Source organism: Crocodylus siamensis, chromosome 6 (genome assembly GCF_052110815.1).
Source record: "Crocodylus siamensis isolate JL-2025a chromosome 6, ASM5211081v1, whole genome shotgun sequence".
Classification (NCBI taxonomy): Eukaryota; Metazoa; Chordata; order Crocodylia; family Crocodylidae; genus Crocodylus; species Crocodylus siamensis.
The window spans coordinates 7,159,435-7,171,990 of NC_143400.1; the positions used below are offsets into that span (position 1 = coordinate 7,159,435).

Genomic DNA, 12,556 nt, shown 5'->3' on the forward strand with positions numbered 1-12,556 from the left:
CTGCCTCCATCCAGGGGCCGGGTGGAGGCCTGGCAGCCAGCAGAGGTGGGCGAAAGGGATCTGTGCAGAGGAGGAGGCTGAGGCGGGGGGGTAACACGCGGGGCAGGAGGCACCAGACCCGAAGCGCACAAGCCCGAGCAGGGGGCTGGGAGCCAGGATGACGGGGTGCCCCCTCTGCTTGTGCCAGCCTCCCACGCCCTCCTGCCCTGGCTCCCCTCGCTGCCCTGCACCCAGCATCAGGGCCCGCATCCAGCTGCCCAGCCCCACCCCGGCTGCGCCAGCGGGGGACCAGCGCGTCCCCGGGGAAGCGCCTCTCCCGGGCCGGCGCGGAGCCGGGCGCCGGGGGCGGGGCTGGGCGGGCCGGGCCGGGCGGGGGAGGGAGGGGGCCTGGCCGCGCCCGAGCAGCCAATCCGCGCCGGCGGCTGCCCCGGAGCTGGGAGCCGGGCCCCGGGACCCGCCGCCGCCGCCGCGCCATGGAGCCCAACAGCCCGCGGAAGATCCAGTTCACCGTCCCGCTGCTGGAGCCGCACCTGGACCCGGAGGCGGCCGAGCAGGTGGGGCCGGGCTGCGGGCACCCCCGGGCCGGGCGGGGGGCGCTGGGGCGGGGGCCGAGCCTTCCCGGCCCGGGGGTCACGGGCCGTCGGGGCTGCTGTGCCCCCCCCCACCCCGGGCACGGCAAGGCTGGCACCCGCCCCCCATTTCCCGGCCCGGACCTGGGGGGTGGGGGTCACTCAAGGACAGAGCCAATGCCCCTGCCCTGCTGCCCGGCACGGGGAGGCTCAGCAGGCGGGCAGAGGGGCGTAGGGATATGCCAAGCGCGCGCCACCTGCCACCGGGGTGTGCCCGGCTGCGGGCTCCCCTCGCCTACTCCCCGGGGTCCCTGCGGCACAGGTGGGCTGGCGCGGAAGGCGAGGGCCAAGACCGAGGCCACAGCCGTCACTCGCGGCCCCCGGAGCCCGGGGTGCCATGGTCAGGGGGGACCGGACGGGGTGGCCCTGCCAGCAGCCACGTGGCTTCGTTGCAAAACTGCCTGGCGGGACTGGAATAGCAGCAGGGATTGCGCGTTCGGGCAGCGCAGCCGGGGAGCCCTTGGCACCGCTCGGCAAGGGGCTGGGGGCCAGGAGTGAGGGGCTGGGGGCAGTTGGGACTGAGGGGCACTAGCAGGGCTGGGTGGGGTAGGAGCGTTGGCAGGGCTGGGCAGGCAGGGAGCTGCGGGGTCAGGAGTGAGGGGCACCAGCAGGGCTGGGGGCAGAGGGGCAAGACCGGGGTGTATACCAGACTTGCACTGATCGTGCCCCTGACCCTGTCCAGCAGCAGCGAGATGCAGGGGGGCACCAGCGGCCCGCAAGTCCCAGGCACAGGGTTTTGCTGCCAGCCCCGGGGCCACCTGCTCTGGGCCAGGGAGAGGGGCGGGAAGGTGACCTGACTGCTGGGAAGGCTCTGAGCCCGGCAGCCGCGCAGCGGAAACCAGATGCTGTGACTCCTAAACCAGCTCCCTGGTCGGCCGAGGCCCGACTTGCAGCTGAGCTGGAAGGTGCTGGCTCCTGGCAGAGGGCTGGGGGAGCTGTCTCTGTCCCCAGCTTCGGGTCGGGGGGTCCCAGGGAGAGGTTTCTCTAGCCCTTGTCCCAGCTGCTACATGGAAGGGCTGGAGACATCTTTCTGGGACCTCTCCCCTGGATCCCATCACGCCATCTGTGCCTGGCAGCCAGGTCCTTGCAGCAGCTCAAGGAGGGGCTGGCGTGGGGGGCTGGTGAGAGCTGCCCCCCCATCCTCCTCCTTCGACACCTCCCGGCTGAGCAACGAGCAGGCGCTTCTGCTTCACACTCCTCCACAACGTCTGGGAGCTCAGGCCTTCCGGCGCGGGGCGGGGGACACCCAGGGGAGAACCGGGGCCTGGGCTTTTTCTCCAGCTCACCAAGGGCCGTGAAGCGGGTCTACTCGTCCTGGCTGGCCGCTGCCTCATGGGGTGACCATGGATAAGTCCCGTGCCTCAATTTCACCGCCTGTTGATGGGGTTCAGTGACCCTTCCCAGGCCGGTGGGAAGGTCTGTTACTGTCTGGAAGGGGCTACGGACCGGGCGTCCAGAAGGGTCGAGCACCCCAAGGAGAGCAGGGATGACTCCCACCCACCCCCGGCAGAGAGGCGTGGTGGCCTGCCTGAGTCTGCCCCCAGCCTGAAACAAATGGCTGGGTTCTGGGCGCTGTTGAGTCCGGAGCCTAATGCTGCTGGTTTGCTTGGGAGGCGCGATCCACATTTCCCTGCTGCTCCTTGCAACCAAGAGCCAGCCCAGCCCAGCGCCTGCTCGAGCTGCTGCGGCACCCGCCATGAGCGAGGTCCTGCTGCCTTCTCGGGACCCTCCCGTGACCCGTATCCAACCTCAGATTCCCGGAGCGCAATCCAGGGAATCGCACGTCACTCCTTGTCCCGTCCCCGGTGTCCACTTGCAAGGGGCGGCTGTAAAATTAGCTCTGGGCTGCATTGCGGCCTGAACGCAGAGCAGCAGGAGGGGCTGGGGCAGGAGGTCCCGGGCCCCGGGGCAGGGGACGCAGCTTGGCTTAGTGCCCAGAGGGCAGCAACGGGGCCAAGGAACACAGTGGGAGGCTCGTGGCTGGGTGAGTAGCGGGGGCAGCTTGCATGGGTCCCCTCTCATGGGGCTCATGAGCAGCTGGTGACCTTCTCGCTGCTGCTGGAGACGGCCAGAGGGGCATTTAGTCTGTGCAGAAGACTGGAGTCAGGGGTCCTGGACTCGCGGCATGTGGCATTCCCTGCCCAGGCCTCGGCAGATCTCTCCAGCCGAGGGTCAGGGATGCCCCCACGCCCCGCAGGCCTTGGCTTGATGCAGGAGGAGCCTGGATGCTGCAGGAATGGGCAGCGGGGAGCCTGACGGGGGTACCGCACTCTGCTGGGGCCCCGGCTGCATGCCGTGAATGTGCCAGGCTGCCTCTTCCACGGGCACCGGGCTCTGGCCCCATGCCTGGCACTTCCCCCTTGGAGCGAGGGAGCCGCCTGCGGTGTGCAGAGGCTCCGCGGGGCCCTGCCAGCAGCCGTCAGCGAGCAGATGCTCCCACATCCTGACATGCCGCCAGCATTGGCGCCCGCCCGGGTCGGTGCTGCGATGTGCAACAAAGGAGCAGCTTCTCTCCCTGCTCCGTATCACGCAGGGCCCAGGGCTGTGGGGGCGGCTTGGGCATCTCTGGCTCTGATACCTGCCACCCTGCATGGGGGGACGGGGCCCTGAGCCGTCCGGCGTGCATCTTGCCCGGGTCCATGAGTGGGGGCGCAGCCTCGACCTGCCCTGATGCAGCTCGCAGAGGGGCCGGGTGGTGGGGGGGCCTTGAGGTGGAGTCCAGCTCGGTTCATGCAGGATCAGCCCAGTGGGATTCTCCCCCCTGGAGCAGACACAGGGACCTGGCGGGTCTCTGACCCCAGCCCATTACCACTGCCGTGTTCCTGTTTTTGGCATGGCCAAAGCAGTGGCCTCCAGTTAAAGCACTGGTGCTGCTCCAGCTCCCATGAGCTTCCCAGGTGAGGGGGCAGAGGTGGGCTGGTATTGTGCATCCCCATGCTTGGGTTTGGCTTGTTCTGCACCAGCCACTGCCCGGGACCCCTGTCCAGAGCCGGTTGCAGCCCCGGGGCTCTCGGGAGCTTGCTCCTCTGTCCCTGGGCTCCCCTGATGCGTCGGGTGGGTACGGCAGGCACTTCTGAGCGGACTCCGGGCGTGGGGACAGCTGGAGACCCACGGCCATCTCACACCTCCAGTACCTGCCTGCTGGCATCACTGTTGTCACAGGCCTCATGCCAGGCTGAGCCCCACGTGCCCTGCTGTGGAGGGGCTGGCCAAATGGTCCCATGGGTCGACTCATCTATTTGCTGCATCTGGGGAAGGACATCTGAAAGTCTCCGGAGAAGCACTGAGCAGGCAGCTGGACTGAGTCTCTGCCCACCTGGTGTCTGCCAGTGGCAGCAGTGTCCAGCCCAGCCACCTTCCTGCTGCTGCTCTTCTTGCTTAGGGTGTCCCAGCTCCTACAGTCCTGCCGGCAGTGGTGCTGGGTGACTGCAGGGATCGGCCTGACCCAACTGCCCTGTGTCGCCCACCTGGGCTCAGCCTCCATTTGGGGGCAGTGGCTCTGGGCATCAGCCACCGATCCTGTCTCCCACCTGGTTCCCGTGCATCCCAGTCCCAGGGTGGGGGCAGCTCCGGGTTTGGGAGCATGGCAGGTCACGCTTCAGCTCTGTGTGCCTCAGCTGCCATGGTGTAGACAGGCCTTCGCCATCGGTTCTCTCGAGAGGCACCGGTGGCTGCGCCGTGAGCGGGTAGCACTGTGCTGCCGTGGGTTCAGGTATCTCCCAGCCTCTAGCCCTAGAAGATGGCACTGCCAGGGGCACCTGCCGTGGCCTGCACGTGGGCTCACATGGTCCAAGCTAGCAGGAGGGGGCGTGTAGTCTCAGCACACAGAGCCCCCCCTGCCCCGCACACGTTGGCACAGGCCCACACACTCGCCAGCCTGCACACCCACGTGTGCTCCCAGCTCCCCCCCCCGCCCCCGCCCCGAGCAATTCTCAATCGATGGCGGAGATTGATCTAATAATAGCCGAGGAAGGAAAGCAGCAGCTTCCAGCGCCAAGCGTGGCGGGGGGAGGAGCGGGGCAGCTACACCGGCTGTGCCTGGATCCACGGCAGATTCAGATCAGCCGGGCAGTGGGACGAGCTGCCCGGTGGCTCTAATGCCCGGGGAGGTCTGAGCAGGGCCTGGCAGAGGTGTTGCAGGGTCAGGCCAGGCTGGGTCGGATTGGGCACCCTCCGCCCGATGTGTGATGGGGAAAGAAGGGGCCTGGACTCCTGCCTAGCTCTCCATGCCTCAGCGTCCACATGGAGGTGGACCCCAACCCAGCTTCTGCAGGCAGTCACTGGTGTCGGGTGGTGAAGACCCCGGGAGGGAGGGAGGGTGGCAGACGTGGGGGGTACGGCACGCTCTGTATGGCACAGTGGAGGTGGAGGGAGGGCAGGGGGCTCCTCTCCCCCTGGACCTGGTTCAGACCCCCCTGGGGGGACCCGGGACCCAGGCTGGATGGAGAGCTCTGTCGCGTCCCTCCAGCCACGGCGGGGGCAGAGAGGCAGGAGGGTCCCTAGCCCGAGGGGCTGGTGCCCACGCTCTGAGCATGGGTCCTCCGCCTGTGCCCTTGCCCAGCCCAGGGCAGAGGCCGTGGATGAAGCAGCACCTCAGCCCGGTTTGGAGCAGGTGCCGGTGGCTGGCGGGAGGGGCAAGGCCTGGGACTTTGAACCCACGCCGGGGTGGGGCTGCGCCTTGTCTGGATGCGGCCGTGGTGGCAGGGGCAGGGGCGCTTTGAGCCTGGCCCACGTCCTCCCAGACAGTGCATTGCATCCCCTGCTCCTCCCCAAACCGGGGTATGGCTGGCCACACTTGGGCTGCCCCGTCTCTCTCGTGGTGGGCACGGTGTCCCCTGCAGGGGCCTGGGCTGGGGCAGGAGGGCAGTGGGAGACCGGCAGAGCTCAAAGCCCCTCTCCAGCTCTCCCGCTGGCCCACCCTGCTGCCATCAAGCCCCCGGGGCACCCCAGGACCCCTGCGGTCCTGGCCTTTGCTTGGGCATTGCCACGAAGAGGCAGATGAGGCATGGACGTGGGCTCCGGGGCTGTGGACCAAGGCCTTCTGGGCACTGCTTGGGGAGGGGGCTGCATGTTTCTTCCCCCCCAAACCCCCGAGCCTTCATCTCGGCGTAGCGCTGCCAGAGCCGCTTGGTCACGCGGGAGATTTTTGTACCTTTTTAATCTCCGTTTAAAATTCAGATGCCGTGTTTCCTTGGCAACGAGGCTGCCGAGGAGAGAGGGAGGAGCCAGCCTCCCGCCCTGGGCTGGGGGTGGGTAGCGGAGGGGCTTTCACGGGGGCTGGACGGTGACCCCGTGTTTCCCTGCCTGGCCTCCGACGGTGCCCTGGCCACGCCACCAGATGCTAATGGCAGCACATTGGCATCTTGTTAGCAACTCGTTCTGGGGCCAGAGCCCCCCATGTCAGCCCCAGCCCTGGAGATGCGTCCAGCGGGGACAGGGAAGCCAAAGGGGGCTTTATTTGGAAGACCCCGACCCTCTCTCCCCCCTGCAAGAGACCATCCTCAGGCCTGCTCTCGCGGGGGGTGCTCTGGTTCGGGTACCGATACCCTGAGCCAGCTGTGGAGGTGCCAGCCCCAGAAAGGTGGGTTCACGCTGTGACCATGGCAGGGTCCCAGCCACTGAGACCATGGTCAGGCTGGGCTGTGCCCAAAAGCCCAGCCCGGGCTCTGCGGCTGCTTGCAGAGATCAGCGAGGGTCCGTGCCACCCGGCCGAGACCCTGGGGGTCGAGCCCCCGCAGCACCAGCCTTAGCAGGGCTGTGGTTGTTTGCAATGCTGTGGCTAGGGTCATTCCCACAGCCCGGGAAGGAGCCCGAGGCGTTGGCTGGGTGGAGAGGGGTGGCACAGACGTGGGGCTGGGGGCTGGGCTGGGAGTCGGGACAAATGGGTTCGGTGACCATCAGGCTGGCGGTGCCCAGTTCTGGAGTCGGGGGGTGCTGGGCCAGGCGGCACCCAGCTCGTGCCCTGGATGGAGCCACAGGAGAACAAAACTTCCCTGCAGGCCTCTGGATCCACCTGCCCCCGCTTTCCCCGCCAGCCCCGGCCCTGCAGAGACCGAAGGACCGGCCCGTACATCTGCATCGATCGTGCTCTTGGAGCTAGAAACCACAGCACGCTGCCGGCAGCCGCGCTGGGGCCAATCGATGGGGCAGGACTCGGCTTCTGCCCTGCCCTGCTGGTCCCAAGGCCACGGGAACGTGCGTCCGTGCGCGTCTGCGCCCCACATCCCAAAGCGCCCTGCAGGGCTGGGCATCCAGGGCACCCACTGTCCTAGGCCCAGAGAGAAGCAGGAAAAAGCCCCGCTCTGGGGCACGAGACCTGAGCACCCTGCCTAGGTCTGTGAGCTCCCCATTCGGCCCCACTGCTGCGTCCTGCCAGCTCCTCCAGCCTGGCCGGCTTCTGTGTCACCTAACAGGCTCCGTGTCCTTTCTCCCCAGATCCGGAGGCGCCGGCCGACACCCGCTACCCTTGTTCTGAGCAGCGACCAGTCCTCCCCAGGTGAGTGCCAGGCTCTGCCACCAAGTAGGGGGTCACATACCTGAACCACCCCCCCCCCCCAGCAGGACTGCCTTGTGCACAACCGTGCCAGAGCCAGAGCCAGAGGCAGCTGCTTGCATGATACGTGCAGCACAGTGCACGGGACGGGTCCACGTGAGCATCCATACCCAGTGAATGAAGGGCCGCTGTGAAGCCCCGGGATGCAGCGTGGTCCCAGGCCGTGGGACCAGGGCACCTCGCACCACCCGGCTCTCACCCCCCATGACAGCCTCGGCCCTGGTGGAGTGCGGCTCCTGGACCCGTGCCAGTGCAGCCGGGGCTTCGGCCCCTTTCCCCTCGCCCTCGCCTGCCCGTCTCCCCAAGAAGCAGCTGCAGCTGCTGTCCCACGCGGCTCGTCCCGGGCAGGCAGCCAGCGCCTCCAATCCGCGTTGCCCTGGAACGCAGCACCCCCACCCCGCACCTGTCTGTCCGTCCATCCTGGGAGATGCCAAGGTGACGGCCGGCCCCCCCACCAGCACGATAAGCTGGGCCGGGCCGTGACATTTGAGAGCACGGCAACAGCCCCGGGGCTCGAGGCCTTGGCAGGTGGTAGGGGGTGGGGGTGCCATGCAGCCAGGTCCTGCTGTCTTCTCTGCCTCCCCTTTCCCTTCCTCCTTCCTCTTCTCCGCTGTCTCAGTCGTGCCAGGCTTGCCAGGCTCGGGGGGCATCTCCTGCGGACAGCGCCAGACGGCCATGGGCTTGCAGAGTGGTCAGTCATGCGGGGGGTCTGACTGCCCTGCCAGGCTTGGGGGCAGCTGCAGGACCTGGGCCACCCTAGGGACCTACGGCATCAGCTGCAGCAGGCGCTGGTCGAGGTCCAGCTGGGTTCGGGGCAGCGGGCTGCCAAGGTCATGAGACTGGCCAGGGCTTCCCTGAAGCTTGCACCGGCAGCTTCAGCCCCATGGCCGAGCTCTCAGCTGTGCCCATAGAGAGCCAGCCCTGGTGCACTTCCGGGAAGGACCCATCCGTCATGAATGCGGACGCCAAGTGCCGGCCCCGGTGCCCAAGGACACAGGCTAGGCCAAGCCTGCTGCTTGCAACAGCTTTCCCGAGCGCCTGTGATGACCAGCTCCGGCGCTGGGCACTGCTCGGCCAAGAGGGCAGCTTTGGCAAGGCACAGGGGACCATGCCATCCAGAGCCGGACAGGCCACATTGTCACATGGCCACGCAGCTGCAATTGCCCCCTGCCTGGGGATGGCTCTGCCAGATCTGCTTTTTGGACAGCAAAGCCAAATGCTCCAGATAGGCCACAACATGCCTGCCCGGTGTGTGGGGCCTCCGTGGTCCCGGTGCAGCAAGGAGCCGGTTTCCCCCTCCCGTGCCCTCCCAGGGACGCCAACACAGCAGGTGCAGGCACGCAGGGCCGAGCCTGTGGCCCTTCCCCCTGTGCCGCGCAGCGCCCTGGGCCCACACAGGCCTCCCGCTGCTGACGGATGCGTGGTGACAGGCCGAGCGCCGCGGCCGCCTCGCAGCTCCCACAGCATCAAATATGGATGAGCTGGCATGGCAGAGCTGGCTGGGGCTGGTGGGGGGAGGTGGGGAAGACGTCAGCCAGCTGGATGAGGCCCTAGCTTTCGTTTCTGGGTCTAGCTGGGTCCTGATTCCCCGCTCCCTGGAGCCAGCTGAGCTCCGGTTGGGGGAGGCTTTGACCCTGCAACCACAGTCCCCTCCACTGCAGCCACAACCCCTTCCCACGTGCACAGTGGTGCCTTGGACGTTATCACAGCCGGGGGCTGCCTAGGGGCCTGAGCCCCATGCAAGCTCCGTCGACGGGGCTCAGCCCTCTCCACAGTATGGGGTGCCTCTAGATTGACACCTCATGGAGGAGCTCTGCAACCCAGGGCTGGGCAGTCTCCTCCGTGGGCATGAGACCCGAGCTTCGGCGTGGGGCCAGGGCCTGGGCTCTGCATCTGCCCCAGGGCCAGGGGTGAGCAGGGGACCGCAGGCTGGCTCCCCCTCGGGCTTGGCCTTCCCCTCTCCCAGATGTCCCAGCCCCGAGTCCGCAGCCTGCGGCAGTGCAGGGGGCCAGGCCTCCGCTGATCTCCTCTCCCAGGGTCCAGCAGCCCTGGCAGCATCGGGGGTCCAGAGGCTCCATCAGGACCCTTCTGGGGCCCATCCTCTGGGAGGGAGGGATGGAGCCCGGTGGTCAAGGGCATGCTGGTTGCCACAGCAACACTTTGTTTTGTTTCCTAGACAACCAAGATGCAGCAGGTCAGGTCCCTGAGGGTGCTGGAGAGCATAGCTTCGAATGGGGGGGGTGGCATGGGAATGACATCCCAGCTTGGTCCCAGGGGTGCAGAAGTCCCCTCTGACCGCCCCCCATGGCTTACCCTGCCAGGGAGGGTAGGGAGTGGAAGACCCTGAGAGCTGGGGCAGGGAGCAATGGAGCAGGGTGCTGCCCCTGGGTGCCGGGAGACCCCTGCCGGCATTGCTGTGGCAGCAAGATTTGGGGGGAGGGGGTCATGTGGTGGTAGGTAGCAGGTCCGGGAAGACCCCACCGTGGCAGCTACCCTATTAACCTGTCACTCCTTCTCTCCCCCCACCTGTCTACATGCTAACCCCACAGAGGTGGATGAGGATCGGGTCCCCAACCCCCTGCTGAAGGTAGGCACCTCCCTGCCCCCTGCAAGGCCCAGGCACCCTGCTGGCAGGAGAGTGCTGGGTGCCTGGGTCAGCCTGGCATGAGCCCTGGGGGGTTTCCAGCACTGTCCCCGGAGCAGCAGTGTGCACACGCATGTGTATGCACAGGCATGCAACGAGAGAAGCACGCTGGTGTTGGGATGACAGGCCATGCCCATTGCAGAGGAGGGTGCATGGGTGCAAGTGGGCTGTATTTCTGGGGAGGGGTGAGGCTAGGAGTGGGTGCCATGGTGCCCAGAGCGTGGCACCGTGTCCTCACCTTGGCCGCTGGGCCGTGTGATCCTTGTGCCAGCCGTGACAGAGCTGTGCCCCCCAGCCCAGAGGTGCCAGCAGGTCCCAGCACAGCCAGGCCCCCCCCAGCTCCATGGTGTGGGCTTTGTGCCCCCCGCCCCCCCCACAGGCACTCGGTGACTCACCTCCCCTTCCTTTCCAGTCGGGCACGTCCATGTCTCCGCGGCAGAGGAAGAAGGTCTCGCGCACCACTCCCACCATGAAAGGTACTGCTCCTGCCCTGGCAGCGCCGCGCACCATGGCCCTGTCCCACGCTGGCACCTCTGGGACACGCTCTGGCCTTCTCGCCCCCTTCTCGGGCTCAGCCCCTGCCCCCGTCTCCTCCTGACTCCATTCTACTCCCACTCAGGCTGGGCTCACCTCGGCAGCCACGGCCCCCATCCTGGAGGGGTGGTTTGCCAGCAGGGGACCCGAAGGGGATTGGAGCTGATGCGGCCAGGAGCGATGTGCTTGTACAGCCCCGAGCGTATTGGCCGCTGCTTTGCATTGCCAGGGCCGTGGTGGGTCCTTGGGAGGGGCAGACGGGGCTGCGGTCAGAGCTGTACGAGCATGTTGTTCCTGGCTCTTCCTTCCCTGCCATCCAGTCTTTCCGGCTCCTGCCAGTGCTGCCCGTGGGGTCCCTGCCACTGTGGCTGCCCCCTTGCACCTCAGTGCCCAGCACGTAGCCTGGGGATGTGGGCACCCCCTGGGGACCCTTCCTCTGATCCTTGGCCCTGCAGGAGACAGGTCTGACTGCACCCACATGCCTGGACTTGGGGCTGCCTGGTCCTTCCTGGCTGCAGCAGCAAGAGCCACTAAGGGGCTTGGGAAGAAGGATGGTGCTGAGAGCCGGGACTGCAGCCTCGCGGGCGCCTGGCGCAGGCTTGGCCAGGGGTCTTAAAAGGAAGCCGTAGCCTAAATATTTGGCTGTGAGATGCCGCAGCTGCCAGGAGCCTGTTTGTCTCCTCCCTGCATTCAGGGCCGGGTGGTAGCTGTGGAGCCATAGGCCGTGACGCCCTGGCAGCCATCCCGTGGCTCCGGGTGAGGCAGCACCTAATGCCTGGGCCTGCGTTAATATAACAGACACGGGGGTGGGAGGCCTAGCTGCCCCCACTGTGCCCCTGGCCATCAGCTGTCACCAGCCATGGGGGCAGAGCCCTGCTTTGGGAGGTCCCGGGGGCAAGAGGGGCAGAGAGGTGCACTGGGATGGCTCTGGCTGGGGGAGTAGTGTGGGTGGCTGGGGTGGGGGGGTAGGAGCACCCACTTTAGGCTGCCCCTGGCACCCATCTCCCTTGCAGAGCTGCAGATGATGGTGGAGCATCACCTATGCAAGCAGCAGCAGGAGGAGGAAGAGGAGCCGAGCGCCAAGAACCAGGAGCAGCCCAGCCCAGCCTGCTGCCCGCAGGGCGACACAGACCACAGCCACAGCCCCGGGGGCACCTGCCCCCTGGCCCCAGGCCTGGCCCGGCTGGGAGCCCAGGGGGGAGGCCCGGTGGCACCGGAGGGCAGTGAGTAAAGTGCAGGGTACGGGGCAACTTAGGCGCCAGGGCAGGAGGCACGAGCCCCGAGCACCAGGGCACATGTCCTTCAGGGCAGCCACGCATCTCCGGTCACCCCCAGGCTGCAGAACCAGGGGGCCCTGGGACCAGCTCTCTGGTCCCTGGGACCCTGGGGGGCACTGGCCTTGCTGGGCATGGCGGAGGGGAGCCTGGGGGTGCTCTGTGGTGTCCCCGATGGGGGCAGGGGAGGAGTTGGCCCCTGCACAGCACTAAGCTCACACTCCTGCCCCCCCGGTTTTGCAGAGCTGTCAGACGCAGCCGGGGCCACGAGCCAGGCCACGACCAGGCAGGACCAGGCCACGGAGCCACCGGGCTCACCCGCCCTTGTGACGGGCTCCACAGGCCAGAAGGTGCCGACGGCCGAGTAGGTACGAAGTTGGGGGGTCCTTGACGGTCTAGGTGCAGGGGCTGGGGAGTCCTGGGGAGCAGAGAGCGGATGAGGGTGCCCGGGGGGGCAGACGGATCTGGGGGTGCCCTCATGGGGTGGGCGGTGGTACCCTGGAGCTGGGGGGGGGTGGTCCTGCCCCGCAGCACTGACCGTGTGCTCTCCCTGCAGGTGCTGAATGGGGCGGGATGGCCCCGGTGGTGCTTTCCCGAGCTCTTGTCGCCACCTGCATGGCCATGACCTTCACCTGCTGCTGGGCCACGGGGCAGCTGCACGGATGCCCCCCGCAGCCCTCCCCTCCACGCTGGGGGCTGCTGCCCCGCTCCCAGCACCTGGGCCGGGCGGGGGGCACTGGCTAGGCCGGGCTGGAGCCCATGGGATCTGTATTAAAGGGATCTTCTTCTCAGGCCACGCTGCTCCTTACCCCAGCCAGCTGGCCGCAGAGCCTCGTCTACACCAGGGCAGGCAGGGCTGAGCTGCCGGCACCACGATCCCGCCAGGGGCTCCACTGGGCGTCCAGCCCCCGTTCCTGGCACC

At 67.6% G+C, this 12,556-nt stretch overlaps 1 protein-coding gene across 1 annotated transcript; it reads left to right on the forward strand.

The window, feature by feature from the left end:
* Positions 1-454: 454 nt before the first annotated feature.
* PPP1R1A (protein phosphatase 1 regulatory inhibitor subunit 1A) lies at positions 455-12,425 on the forward strand. The gene is made up of 7 exons (XM_090054436.1): positions 455-554; positions 7,065-7,125; positions 9,732-9,769; positions 10,239-10,302; positions 11,374-11,583; positions 11,878-12,002; positions 12,191-12,425. Exons 1-6 carry the CDS (start codon positions 474-476, stop codon positions 12,000-12,002), a joined length of 579 nt encoding a protein of 192 aa, XP_089910562.1. The 5' UTR covers positions 455-473; the 3' UTR covers positions 12,191-12,425.
* The last annotated feature ends 131 nt before the right edge of the window (positions 12,426-12,556 follow it).